Genomic DNA, 15172 nt, shown 5'->3' with positions numbered 1-15172 from the left:
ATAAATTGCCCTGCTATAAAGCGTTGTTAGGATGTGTAAATGTGGTGTACTGTGACATGAATGTTAGACCGACTTTTAGCTCACCTGAACTGACGCTTTAAATGACTATGTCGTGACGTGTGTATCCATCGTCTATCTGTCCATATCTAAGATACGGAAACACAGAAGAGTAATGTCTTTATGATAATGTATTTCGTTAAAAGAATCAATGCTGAGACATATGTTCATTAACTAAAGTAATTTAGACACCACCTGATTAAACCCCTGCATCTTTATCTATCTATCTATCTATCTATCTATCTATCTATCTATCTATCTATCTATCTATCTATCTATCTATCCACATAATAAACACACATTTGTGCTCGGGTCTTTAGTGTCAAAATCAAGGTCATACAACAATATCTTCTTAACAAAGTTATACAATCTCTTAATCCAGCAGTGTCTCATGTATGATGAGAATGTGCTGAGAATGTGTCTCAGGTAGGATGAGAATGAGTCTCATGTATGACGAGAATGTGCTGAGAATGTGTCTCAGGTAGGATGAGAATGTGCTGAGAATGTGTCTCAGGTAGGATGAGAATGTGCTGAGAATGTGTCTCAGGTAAGATGAGAATGTGTCTCAGGTAGGATGAGAATGTGCTGAGAATGTGTCTCAGGTAGGATGAGAATGTGCTGAGAATGTGTCTCAGGTAGGATGAGAATGTGCTGAGAATGTGTCTCGGGTAGGATGAGAATGTGCTGAGAATGTGTCTCAGGTAGGATGAGAATGTGTCTCGGGTAGGATGAGAATTCGCTGAGAATGTGTCTCAGGTAGGATGAGAATGTGCTGAGAATGTGTCTCAGATAGGATGAGAATGTGTCTCAGGTAGGATGAGAATGTGCTGAGAATGTGTCTCAGGTAGGATGAGAATGTGTCTCGGGTAGGATGAGAATTCGCTGAGAATGTGTCTCAGGTAGGATGAGAATGTGCTGAGAATGTGTCTCAGATAGGATGAGAATGTGTCTCAGGTAGGATGAGTATGTGCTGAGAATGTATCTCAGGTAGGATGAGAATGTGCTGAGAATGTGTCTCAGATAGGATGAGAATGTGTCTCAGGTAAGATGAGAATGTACTAAGAATTTGTCTCAGGTAGGATGAGAATGTGCTGAGAATGTGTCTCGGGTAGGATGATAATGTGCTGAGCATGTGTCTCAGGTAAGATGAGGATGTGCTGAGAATGTGTCTCAGGTAGAATGAGAATGTGCTGAGAATGCAAATTCAATGTACATAGATATGTTGATCATGATCAGATGCATAATTGTAAACGCTACGCGCATGCTTTGTGTGGAACTAGCTCATATTTGTATGTACTTATCAATAATGATGGACAATTATGATAATGATACTACTACTACTAATGATAATAATATAGTACATACATACAAATATATATATTTGTCCTTAATCACTTACTAGGGGCAGGGGCGGTGGGGTAGCCCAGTGGTTAAAGCGTTCGATTACCCATTTCTGTGCCCGTGCCGTGATATCGCTGGAATATTGATAAAATCGGCGAAAAACCATACTCACTCACTATCAGGAGCAAGTCACGATGCGTTTTATTACCTTGATTTATCATCACCATTCCCGACAATGCAGCAGTCTTCATTGCATCGTGTTAAAATGTATCTTACCTTAAGCAGGAGGCGCCCGGCTGTCCCAGTCGTCTAAGGCGCCGCGATTCGCTGTGCAGAGTTGCGTCCATTGGCACGCCAGAAACCTATGATTGTGTGTTCGAATCCCTGTTCGCCCCGATGATGTTTCTAGGTTTGTCAGCACCATACCCGTACTCGTGGGTTTCACCGAAGTGGTAAACGTCAGAGACCTGCATCACCTCGAGCTTTCCTCCCACATTAAGCTGACACGCCACGATATAACTGGAATACTGTTAAAAGCGGCGTTAAACCCAACTGACTTACTCACTACTTTATGCGGTTACTTGTTGAGAGGAGTTTTCATAAATGTGTCACCAGTTTGATTCAAAAGTTGGTGAGATGAATTAAAAAGTTATGAGTTAAAAGTTTATTTTGGTTGAGAATTTGTTTTCTCTTCAGATACGAGTATATCTTTCGGTGCGTCGGCTTCTGACCAGGGTTGTTTTTCAAGGACGTACGGCAATTTCTTTTTTGAATGTTGCTATGTCTAGCCGCAGTTATCTCGTGAACGTTTGATCTCTAGTATGTCTACAGCTGATAGGGATTACAGCGCTGTGCAGCACTTGACACGAGTAGAACCAGATATTTTCACACGAACACATACATCAGTGTGTATGTGTCGCATGGATGTTACGAAAAGACTGTCTCGCTCGGGCAACAAGAACATGCTGACACTCGCTTTATGAAACCATGTATATGATCATCTATACTATTGTAGGCTCAGGTATAATCACCTATGATCAGGTATAATCACCATTACTCAGGTAAAATGACCTACACTCGTGCATAATGACCTATACGTGTGTATAATCACCTGTACTCATGCATACTTAGGTAAAATCACCTATAATAATGCATGCTCTGGCATGACTTATACTCATGTATTATCACCTATACTCGCGTATAAACACCTATACTCATGTATGCTCAGGCATGATCACCTATAATAATGTATAGGCATGACATATACTCATGTATAATCATATAAGCCCACGTGTTCAATCAGCGACAATAGTAACAATGAGCCACAAGGAAAGTCTAGAGAAACGGAAGTCAAAGAATGTTTAAACATCAGCTCTTTTTATTTAGAAAATAAGTCAGGAAACTCGTGAATCTGTGTCAAAGACATAAATCAACCTATTGTCCATGTTCAGGCTACAAAACAAAGTTTGAGAACACATGCTGTGATAAGCGTTATATCGAGGAAGCGCGAAACATCCGTGTAATAGCAATGGCCAGTGTTTGACTGTTGTTTAACGACATGCTCATCAAGATTCCAGCCAAGTGAACAATTGAATCTGACCAGACAAACCATTTTGTTTCCCTGTTGTGTTATATTTTCACATATTTTGGAAATTATTTTTCAATTCAACATAAATAAAAGCATTCAAGGAATGCAAAAATATGGCAATTCAATCTTGCACCTTTTAAAAGATACAGTAGTTTTACTGTAATTCATACACCGCTATCACTCCATCTTTACACGAAACATACACATTTCCACCATCCCCTAACAGCAAACAGTTGGGTTGCGACAAATGGTGCTGTAACGTGTCAACAACGCACAAAGCTTTTCCCCGAGGAGAGAAAATCAAGATGTCATTCCTGTGCATATCAGACACAATCGTTTGACCCTTTATGCCGAAGATTGCGTGTGATGGTCGCCAATTCATGCCATTCCGTTTTCGTCCATTGATTTTAAGAAGACAACCATCTTCCTCAGATTCCAGACATACGGCACCTTTTCCTTCCCATGTGCAGGAGATGACAGCATCGTCTGCCACGTGTCTCAGTGACGTCATCTCGCCGGTGACCTGACTGGACCACTTTCTGATCACCTTCCCTGATGTAGTCATCACTCTCATCTCCCTGTGTGGCAGATTACCGATAAGAATGTGCTCACCAAAGTTAGCCACAATAGGTTCACAAACCATGTCCTGTTTTTGCATCAGCAGCTGTTCAGACACAATCTTTAAATGACGTGTTAAGATCAACAGGTTGTTTTCATAAATAGCAAAAATCTTGTCGCCATCGCCAAAATGCACAAACTGTTTAAACAACTGACATTTTCCTTTTTGTAAAACTGAATATACAAACTGACCATTGGTTTTAAAGACTTTTAATTTTGTATTGGGTTCGTCTAGAACTTGGAGGGTTCCATTAGGACGTAGAGCCATGCAGGACAGCATTGTCTGCGAACGGTCTGTTCCTATGTGAACACTGAACTGACGTTTATATACCATGTACTGTGCCTCATTATCAACCTCCTCAACTCCATCGTTCTTTTCACTTCTTTCCTCACTGGTTGTGTCCACCACCAGCTCCTGTTCCAGGACTGAAGGACATGTGCTTTCATGGACATGTCCATTGTGACCTGTCACTACGGGTTTACTGGTCTGTGGATGTTCGACATCTCTTTGTTGACGGTGTTCTGATGGGTCACTAACAGCCCTGCGTGAAGGAGTCCTTGTCTCAACCTTGCCAGAACCCGCTCCGGGTAAATTGGATGTCAAGCGCTTGAAGTCAGAGTTTGGTAGGTCATCACTTTCTTTGGCTGATCCAGGTTCCAGAGTGCGAGAAACGTTAACATAAGGCATTGGGCTAGATAGAGGCAAGTGGTCACCTGTCACGGATATTTCACCCAATGTCAAGAATTCAGTATCAAGTGGTAAGGAGATGTCCATTTTGAACTTTGTCAGAGGTTCTCTGGCAGACACATTATCAACTGCCTTTGTGAACTGTTTAAACATCGTAACCCCTTTCAACCCTTCATTGAGGGTTTTGCACATCAAAAGGAGCGTCAGATCATCACCCTCTTCCACCTGTCGACACACACTGACAATCTCCTCCCTCCTTTCAGACTCCGAATTCATCAACTCCAGCATCCTTTGTCTCTTCATCCTCTCGTCCTCAAAACTTCTCCTGCCCTTCTCCAACACCTCAGAACTCTTCTCCCCGATCTTCTCCATCACTGCCTCAACTGATGAAGTCAGGTCACTTACAAATATCTCTTCCTCTTTGTTCAACTGATCTATCTCTGCTTGTAGTGTGTTGGCAGAGTCCTGGATATTGGAAGACGTGGCTACCACCATTGTCAGTGCCTGTTTCATGGACTGACGTCTCTTTTCGACAGTCTCACCCACAGTCTCGAACTGGTGTTCCGTGTGTTCAGCAACGACACATTGAACACACAATGCCTCAGAACATGTCTGACAGAAAATCGCCAAACCCTCGCAATGTTTTTCACAAATCCGTTCCTCTCTCTGTAAAAGATGTCTGTCGTAATGACCCTCCTTGAGCTCATCAAGGGAGACCACTCGATGTGTTGCAGTAAGAGTTGAAGAGTTATGTCCCGTGGAACATGTCTTACAAAGTTTGTCGCCACAATCCAGGCAATGGTGAGTTGAGTCAGAAAAGTCGCCTTTCATTGAACAAACCACGCAGCCTGATGCTTTTGACGCGCGACAAGCATACACCCTTTGACGCCCGAGTACATAGAAGTTTGTTGTTAGAGAACTCGCAGATTTCGTCTGTAATCGTGTTTGATGCTTGCACAGAGGACACTGGAAGACATGGTCTCCACCATCGGTTGTAAGACGCTCTTCAATACAAAGCTGGCAGAACGAATGGAGACACGTCAGAAGTTTTGGGGAGGAGAACGGCTGTTTGCAAAGCCTGTAGATGATGTCTTCTTGAGAACTTAGGATTGTTCCTTTTAGTAGCGTTGACGTCATACTGCATCACCTAAATTATGAAGAACAATTAATTATTTGTCTGCGCATACATGCAGAAAGGTCAGAGCTTTGTTCTTTTCTGTATATTTTCATACACTTTTGTATGATATCGATGTAGATCTACCTGGAATATCTTTAAGTGTGTGTTTAACTACAACGTTGCAGCAATATTTCTCTCACTTCAGACCCGTGAAGATTCCGGGGTAGAATAGGTCTTCAGCAACCCATGCTTGCCATAAAAGGCGACTATGCTTGTCGTAAAAGGCGACTAACGGGATCGGGTGGTCAGGCTCGCTAACTTGGTTGATGCATGTCATCGATCCCAGTTGCGTGTATTGATGCTCATGATATCAATCACTGGATTATCTGGTCCAGACTCGATTATTTACAGACCGCCGCCATATAGCTGGAATATTGCTTAGTGCGGCGTAAAACAACAAACCAACCAATCTCTCACTTCATGTTCCTTCCACAACAGAGTGTGAACCAGACACAGCAGTGAGTGGGTGACTTTTGTCTTTCGCAGCCGTCTGCAATATTCTAGTTCAATCACGAGTCTGTAAAACGTTATGACGAGGTATGAGGTACTTTGAAGCCATGCAGGGGAAGACAACCCCTGATAGAAAGAATTCACGATCAATGGTTGACAGCATGAACAAATACCGTTTGGGTCAGAACAAATGCATCATGGCCCAGTGTCAGACAACCCAGATAACATTAACAGATGAATTTAGTCTGGCCCTGACAAGACCTATCATTGACAACATGAACTAAAGAAATTTGGTCTAGATGCTCCAATGGTTGACAACATGAACTAAAGAAATATGGTCTAAATACTCCAATGGTTGACAGCATGAACTAAATAATTATGGTCCAGATAACCCAGTGGTTGACAGCATGAACTAAAGAATTATGGTCCAGATAACCCAGTTATTGACAGCATGAAATAAAGAATTATGGTCCAGACAAGCCAGTGGTTGACAACATGAACTAAAGAAATATGGTCCAGGCAGCCCAGTGCTTGACAGCATGAACCGAAGAAATATGGTCTAGACATGCCAGTGGTTGACAGCATGAACTGAAGAAATATGGTCTAGATGCTCCAATGGTTGACAGCATGAACTAAAGAAATATGGTCCAGACAAGCCAGTGGTTGACAACATGAACTAAAGACATATGGTCCAGATAACCCAGTCATTGACAACATGGACAAAAGAATTATGGTCCAGACAACCCAGTGCTTGACAGCATGAACTGAAGAATTATGGTCCAGACAACCCAGTGGTTGACAACATGAACTAAAGAATTATGGTCCAGACAAGCCAGTGGTTGACAACATGAACTAAAGAAATATGGTCCAGACAAGCCATTGGCTGACAACATGAACTAAAGAAATATGGTCCAGACAACCCAGTGGTTGACAACATGAACTAAAGATATATGGTCCAGGCAACCCAGTGGTTGACAGCATGGACTAAAGAATTATGGTCCAGATAACCCAGTTATTGACAACATGGACTAAGGAATTATGGTCCAGACAACCCAGTGCTTGACAACGTGAACTAAAGAATTATGGTCCAGACAAGCCAGTTATTGACAACATGAACTAAAGAATTATGGTCCAGACAAGCCAGTGCTTGACAGCATGAAATAAAGAATAATGGTCCAGATAATCCAGTGCTTGACAACATGAACTAAAGAAATATGGTCCAAACAAGCCAGTGGTTGACAGCATGAAATAAAGAATAATGGTCCAGATAATCCAGTGCTTGACAACATGAACTTAAGAAATATGATCCAGACAACCCAGTTGTATCTTTATTCAACCATATGAAAAATCAGAAGGATTGGGCGCATGGTCAGAAAGAAATGCGAACATGAATGGCTTGTAGTATAACCATAGAGTTCTAGATGTTTTTTGTCATTGAACAATATATCAAATAACTAACCGGGTCCTACTCAGGAGGGTCCTGATGGGTTTTAATGCTTAACTAAAACACCCTTCAAACACTATCGTAAACGTAAAATTCAACTTTTTTTTATCGTAAATGCTTGTCGTGAAATACAAGAAAACCCTGCTTAACGTAAATAAATAATTTACTGCTTATCGTAAAATGATTAAAAGGGTCAAAAACAGTCTGTCTTCAAGACCCAAATGCTTCGACACAGAAAGCAGGCTGCGCAACTGACGCAGGGGACCAGTCTAGAATGTTTAGCGATTTGAGATTTTACCACGTATTAAAATATGAATTGTCATGATGAAACGAAAGTAGAATTAAAAGTCCCATATCCCTTCATAGCCGATTTAGGAATTGTTCGTGACGATTTTATTGAAAAAGAAGAAAAATTACTGCGCGCTAAATGAAAAAGTACCCTAAACTTTACTGCTTACTGCTTATGGGACCCACCCATCAGGACCCTCACTCAGTACCCAACCAACCCAGCCCTAGTGGTTTGGTACATGAATATATGCATGAATTTCGCTTAAACATGTCATAAAGTCATATGCCTAACTAGACTGTTGTCAGCTCGGCATTTGAACGTAGGTATAATTCAGTCAAGCCCATTTGCCCAGATATTGGAGTCGAGTAGCATACACCCATTACGAAATTGAGAATCATAGACGCTTAATAACGAGGAGATACAAAATAAATGTAACAGGATGTCGAATAACATGTGTGTCGTTCAGATCAAATAGGCAGACGTCCACAGAGTTTTACGGGGTACGCTACCTGGAAAGGCTGTGACAGAAATCTTGAATTCCTCGTAATGATGTCAATCTGATACTGGTCGCAATTAATACGTCTGCTGTGTTCAAACCGTGCACAATTCAGGTCGGTGTTGATAGAAAAATGACCCCGTGAAATAAGCTATATGGGGTACACTATATTTTAGTAGTTATTGTTCCAAAGATGTGGTATGGGACATTCGAATCTAATACGATCCAGTCATGTTCAAGGCAATTTATAAGTCAACCTTCATGATATTATATGACCGCTCTTCTCACCTGATTCGATTTGTTTGTTGTTAACGCCGCACTCAGCTATATTCCAGCTATATGACGGCGGTCTGTAAATAATCGAGTCTGGACCAGACATTCCAGTGATTGATATCATGAGCATCGATCTAAGGCATTGGGATCAATGACATGCATCAACCAAGTCAGTGAGCATGACCTTCCGATCCCTTGGTCCGAATTATATGGAGAGAATCTATAATATCGAGAAGAATGACACTTTCGCAGCACTTACATATCACATGTCACGTATCAAATTCTTATTCAAAAGACCGGCAGCTTTATATCAATTAAGGTTTAAAATGTTTGAAATTAATTTCATTTTAAACAAATGGGATGTTTTTTAGAAGGATCATTTACCATCTGCACCGCCGGTGTGATCACAGCCTACAGCTCGGTGTAGGCGGCTCTATATCGCGGAAGATAGTTTCAGCTTTCATGATGTAAGTTCCCTGTCCGACAAGCGTTGTTCATCGCTCTACAGAAGGTAATATGTGTTCTTCATTCCGACTGATACACAAATTAAGCAGCGCCCTGCCAAGAAAATACACCAGAGTTGATCGAGATATTATCCCCGTTATATCGCGCTAGTCGGCGACCTTCGGCTTTAATGGGATCTATTTGAAAAGTGTGAGAGCTATAATTTATCATTGTCGCTGACAATCAATACATATGCTGCAAAGTAGCGATCGACAATCCCGTGTAAAAATAGTTCCCGGGCACTTTATTGTTTGTCGTGAGAGACGATTACCGTAAATCCTTGAATAACTGTGGGCGGCCATTCGGTTATAAATTATTATAATATACACAGCGGAACAAGCTGATTAAACTCGGAATCTTTTTACAAAAATTTATTGTCAACGTTTTAGTGTCAGTTTAGTGTCCTTTCGTGCGCACTGACGTTCTTTAGTACACATTGTTCTTTCTTTTCATATGACGTCTTTTCGTAATATTTGACTTTTACACTGCCTACTTTTGACCTTTATTTGAACTTATATTTTTTGACTGAATGACCACCCGTCGTGTATTTTAAACCGGGTTAAAGAAACTTTTGATTTCACCATACCAACTCAACGTAAACACTTAAAAGAGACATTTCAGCAAACCTCAGCAACTTGACAATTGAAATAAACAGAACCACTAGAGAATCCGATTATATTGACCTATTTCTTTTAATAGTATCATCTTAATAATAATTATTATCAGTTATCAATTATTATCAAACATTTTTGCTCAAGCCTTCCGTTCATATGATGTGGCAAGGGAGCCAAGGCCCAAATTAATTAATGAAAGATTTTATGTATGTATAGTATTTAATCATTTTTTAGACTTAAATGCACTAGACATGTGTTTGCGTTTAGTTTAGTGTAGTGCACCAACGAATATTCAAATTTGGTCTCTGTTGAATGTCTTGAAAGAGGTCTTTCCCCGTCCTTGAATCCAGATAGTGCTGGAAGCTGGCGGGAATGAAAATCGCACTTGGCAAATGAACTGAGAGGCAAAAGAAAGTATACCCTGTTTGTTTTTTATGTCATTGAAAATTAAAAAAAACTGTTGTTAAATTTGATTATGACTGTTTAACCATCTCTCATTCCAGCAGCAGTTTATAAAAAGTGGCTGGGTATGTGGCTGGATAATTTTGTGTAAAAATAAATTGGTTCAAAGAAGACTGGGGTAAATAATCAACTTGCAACCACGTGACCCCCTACCATGTTTGAAATGTACATTTGTGTCGAAAAAAGTCAATTTATGGATTTTCAAAGTCAAGGTGTCAAAGATACCCATTGAATTGGTGTATTATGCGATTTGTTTTTTTTAATTTTCAAAAGTCTAAAATCAAATTATATTTTGAAAGATAAAACCATGTAGAAGACTTCTTTGAAAATCGAAAAAATCATTAAGTCAACTGTGCGGTTTTGTTTCTCTTGCTCCTCAGTTTAGATAGGACACAAGGCAGGTCTAAAAAGGCCTCGACAATTCCCCTTGTCGCTCTTATATATGTGAGCTAAAAAATATAAACCCCCTCCCAGTCTGCATAGTCATTAGAAACAATTATTTATCGTTCCCTCAGAATATCAGTAGTCATAGTCTGTTTATGGTCATATAGTCATGGATTTATGCTCATATGATGTCAATCACTGGATTGTCTGGTCCAAACTCGATTTTTTTACAGACCGCCGTCATATAGCTGGAATATATCTGACTTAACAAAAAAAAGAAAAAAAAGTTGTCCATTTTGGTTTCAGGTGAAGGAATATGACGTCGACATCATCATCCGGAGAAATAATGGTACCACAAGAAGACGTAACCTGCAGGCTGTGCAAACAGCCTTTCGTCACCCCAAAACTTCTGACGTGTCTCCATTCGTTCTGCCAGCTTTGTATTGAAGAACGTCTTACAACCGAGGGGGGAGAACATGTCTTCCAATGTCCTACGTGCAAGCATCAAACACGATTACAGACGAAATCAGCGAGCTCTCTAACAACAAACGTCTATGTACTCGGGCGTCAAAGGGTATATGCTTGTCGCACGTCAAAAGCATCAGGCTGCGTGGTTTGTTCAATGAAAGGCGACTTTTCTGATTCAACTCACCATTGCCTGGATTGTGGCGACAAACTTTGTAAAACATGCTCCACGGGACATAACTCTTCAACTCTTACTGCAACACATCGAGTTGTCTCCCTTGATGAGATCAGGCAAGGTCAGTATGATAAACACCTTTTTGAAAAAGAGGAGCAGATGTGCGCAAAACATTGCGAAGGATTGAACATTTTCTGCCATACGTGTTCTGAAGCACTCTGTGTGCAGTGTGCTTTTGCTGAACACACGAAACACCAGTTTGACACTGTAGAGGAAGCAGCTGAAAAGAGACGTCAGTCAATGAAGCAGGCACTGACAATGGTGGTAGCCACGTCTTCCAATATCCAGACCTCTGCCAACACACTACAAGCAGAGATAGATCAGTTGAACAAAGAGGAAGAGATATTTGTAAGTGACCTGACTTCATCATTTGAGGCAGTGATGGAGAAGATCAGGAAGAAGAGCTCTGAGGTGTTGGAGAAGGGCAGGAGAAGTTTTGAGGACGAGAGGATGAAGAGACAAAGGATGCTGGAGTTGATGAATTCGGAGTCTGAAAGGAGGGAGGAGATTGTCAGAGTGTGTCGACAGGTGGAAGAGGGTGGTGGGTTGACGCTTCTACTGCTTTTCCAAACACTCCAGCAAGGGTTGAAAGAATTTGCAAAGGCAGTTGACAGTGTGTCATGGAGGAGGGGTCTGACCACATACAAGGCGAAAATAAACCTTCCGCTTGACGCAGAATTTATTACTTTTCGAGAAGTACGAATGGTCGACGATGTGCCAGGTTTTCATGCAGGTCCTGCGCTTACCCCCCAGTCTTCCAAGCCCGAATTGCTCAATGAAACACCGAAAATGCAAGCCACACATTCCACAAGTTCTAGCACACAACAAGACGGGACAACTGTCACAACAGCCAAAGATCAGGAGAATGGTGAAGTTGTGGGAGCGAAAGATTCGTCAGCGTCAACAGAATTCCTGGAGATAAACCTGCACGAGATAGATGCAACAGCTGGAGGAGTTTTATCATACAAGCGTCAGTTCAGCACAGAAGTCAGTACTGATAAATCACAAGCTAGAATAAGTTCCATCGCTCTTAAAAGTAAGGGTAGACTTTTGGTTTTGGACGAATCAAATGCAAAACTGAAAGATTTCCATGAAGATGGTAAACTTATTATCTTAGTGAATCAGGATGGAAAATGTGATCTTTTCAAGCAGTTTGTGTCTGTTGATAATGAAAACATTTGTGCTATCTATGAAAACTTCCTTGTTATATTGACAAAGCATTTGCAGGTTGTGTCTAAAACACCCTTGCTTCCAAAAGGAGAAATGACCTGTGGTCCCATTATCGCTAACTTTGGGAAGCACATCCTTATCGGTAATCTGCCAAACAAGGAGATGCGGGTCATGACGACAACAGGCAAGGTGGTCAGAAGTTGGACGAGTCAGGTCAAGGGCGCGATGGAATCCTTTCGCTACGTAGCAGATGACGTAGTGATCGTGTGCTCTTGGCGAGGGAAAGGGTCTGTGTGTCTCGAGTCAGAGAAAGGCGGCCCTTTCCTCAGGATCAACGGACACAAACGGAATGGCATGAAATGGCGGCCGTCGGACGCCATCTTTGGTGCAAATGGACGTATCATAGCGTCTGATATGCACAGGAATGAGATCCTGATTTTCGCCCCTAAGGGTAGAGCTCTGTGTGTCGTTGATACAATGCAGAACGGTGTGTCTGAACCGCGTTGTGTGATTTTGGATAAGGGTGGCAAAGTGTATGTTTCCTTCAAAGGTGGCATGGTTGCTGTTTACAAAATAGCGTGATCTATGTGAGATCTTAGAGATTAATCTGAGAATTGTTTGATGTGTGTGAGATCTTACGGAGGAACGAAAAAAGGGTATGATGCATTAAAGTATCTGAACCGTGATGTGTGCTTTTTGGATAAGGGTGGCAAAGTATATGTTGCGTTCAAAGGTGCATGGTTGCTGTTTACATACATGTTTGATACATGTAAGATCTAAAGCTGGATTTAAGTGAGTGAGTGAGTGAGTTGGGTTTAACGCCGCTTTTAACAGTATTCCAGTTATATCGCGGCGTGTCAGCTTAATGTGGGAAGAAAGCCCGAAGTGATGCAGGTCTCAGACGTGCTGGATTTAAGATTCGCGTGGTGCTAGTGAGATCTTACAGAGGAACGTTAAAATTGTGTGAAGCGTGCGAGATCTTACGAGGAACTTATGAAATGTTTGATATATTAAAGTGCCTTAACCGTGATGTGTGCTTTTGGATAAGGGTGCAAAGTATATGTTTGTTCAAAGGTGCATGGCTGCTGTTTATAAAAGTGTGTGATGCGTGTGAGATCTTAAGAAGAACTTAAGACTTGTGTGATGCGTGTGAGATCTTAAGAGGAACTTAAGACTTGTGTGATGCGTGTGGGATCTTAAGAGGAACTTAAGAATTGTGTGATGCGAGTGAGATCTTACGAGTAACTTAAGACTTTTCCGATGCATGTGAGATCTTACGAGGAACTTAAGAATTGTGTGATGCGTGTGAGATCTTACGAGGAACTTAAGAATTATGTGATGCGTGTGAGATCTTACAAGTAACTTAAGACTTGTGTGATGCACGTGAGATCTTAAAATGTCACGAGGTGTACTTCTGGAGAAGCGTGCAAAGTGTATCATTCGTTCAATGGTGGCGTGGTTGCTGTGTAGACAATTATGTGATGCGTGTGAGGTCATTAAAGGGCAAGTCAAGTGAAAAAATTGGTTGCGTTTTTTGTTGCGAAAGGGACGTTTCCCAAGGGACATTGCGTCAATTCATGAGAGAAAAAAAAATCTGAACATTCGTAGAAAGTATTTAAATGTAACATGAAAGTGATGAAATCATACGCTTCGTATTGAATTGCAAAACAAAACTATTTGAGGGCGTGGCCTGAAGCTCCCGGTGCAACCGTGAAGCGATGCGTGACAAATGTGTCATTTGCTGATATGTGAACTTATTTGCAGTGTCTGTCTACTATGTAATCTATATAGAATGGTATTGTATCTACCTAAATATCACTTTATAATGTCACAGATCGTGGTACACTTGTCACGAATTAAGCTGATTTTGGCCGCCAAGTCAAGTCGGACCAAATATTGGAGACAGAGATTTGTTTGAGAAGAGACAATAAAAGCGCTTCACTTTAATGGGCCGGTTCTCTTTGAATACGATGACCAGTGACATCATAAAGTGGAATGTGGGTAGATATAATAACAGTCTTTGGATGTAAACACAACTGATGGTACATCTTGACGTTTTAGTTGCTACCAACTGCCCGGGCCTAGTCTGAAAAAACACTTCTGACAGAGCGAGTGAGTGTGGTCTTACGCAGCTTTTAGAAATATTCCAACAATATGACGGCGTGGGACACCAGAAATTGGCTTCAGAAATTGTACCCATGTGGGGATTCGAAACCGGGATTTCGGCGTGATTAGCGTAGGCTGTAATCACTAGGATACCCCACCGCCCCTCTGATAGGTGAGGTGAGGTGAGGTGAGGTGAAAAGGGGTTTAACGTCGCGTCCAAGATTATTGCACTTATTATATTATAGCGACGTGCATGCACGTGTGTGTGTGTGTGGCTGCTTGTACTAGTCCGGACTGATGCCGATTTATAGTGCTAGCACACTGAGATACGATGCCGCAGTTTAACATGAATACCCCACTCAGTATACTGACTCCGAGCCGACCAGTCCTTGTTTTAGCCCCTTAATGCCGAGCGCCAGACAGGATAACAACAAGTACCATCTTTTAACGTCTTTTGGTATGACGCGGCTGGTGATCGAACCCCGGACCTTCCGTTCTCCGGGCGGACGCTCTACCATTAGACCACGGAGGCGGTCTCCCCTCTGATAGCCACCATGTGGAGAATGTAGAGACAAAAAGGTTTCATTTTAACGGACTAGTACGTTTAAAATGCGAGAAACTGTGGCCTCATAAAGTTGTGAGTTGGTAGAGGAAATATCCTTCTAAATATGTTAACACTTCCCATGATACATGATTCATCTTTGATATTTCAGTTGATTTTGACCACACGGTCACGCTTTTGACGAGGAAAAAGGTTGTAGTTTAATTGGTGTATAATGTAAGAATATAATATATGGTATGTTTACATAAC

At 41.5% G+C, this 15172-nt stretch overlaps 2 protein-coding genes across 2 annotated transcripts; one reads left to right on the top strand and one right to left on the bottom strand.

Annotated features, from left to right (window-relative positions):
- Nucleotides 1-3140: 3140 nt before the first annotated feature.
- On the bottom strand, nt 3141-8249 carry LOC139473082 (E3 ubiquitin-protein ligase TRIM56-like). Its single transcript, XM_071255594.1, has 2 exons — nt 8162-8249; nt 3141-5439 (listed from the first exon to the last, which is right to left on the bottom strand). The coding sequence occupies exon 2, from the start codon at nt 5427-5429 to the stop codon at nt 3141-3143; it is 2289 nt and encodes a 762-aa protein (XP_071111695.1). The 5' UTR covers nt 5430-5439; nt 8162-8249.
- A 616-nt stretch (nt 8250-8865) lies between these two features.
- On the top strand, nt 8866-13751 carry LOC139473047 (E3 ubiquitin-protein ligase TRIM56-like). The gene is made up of 2 exons (XM_071255560.1): nt 8866-8932; nt 10692-13751. Exon 2 carries the CDS (start codon nt 10702-10704, stop codon nt 12835-12837), a length of 2136 nt encoding a protein of 711 aa, XP_071111661.1. The 5' UTR covers nt 8866-8932; nt 10692-10701; the 3' UTR covers nt 12838-13751.
- Nucleotides 13752-15172: the final 1421 nt, after the last annotated feature.

Source organism: Haliotis cracherodii, unplaced genomic scaffold, assembly GCF_022045235.1.
Source record: "Haliotis cracherodii isolate W230 unplaced genomic scaffold, xgHalCrac1.p SCAF_26, whole genome shotgun sequence".
In the NCBI taxonomy this organism is placed as follows: domain Eukaryota; kingdom Metazoa; phylum Mollusca; class Gastropoda; order Lepetellida; family Haliotidae; genus Haliotis; species Haliotis cracherodii.
The sequence above is the reverse complement of the archived record's forward strand: the minus strand, read 5'-3'. Positions and strand labels throughout refer to the sequence as shown.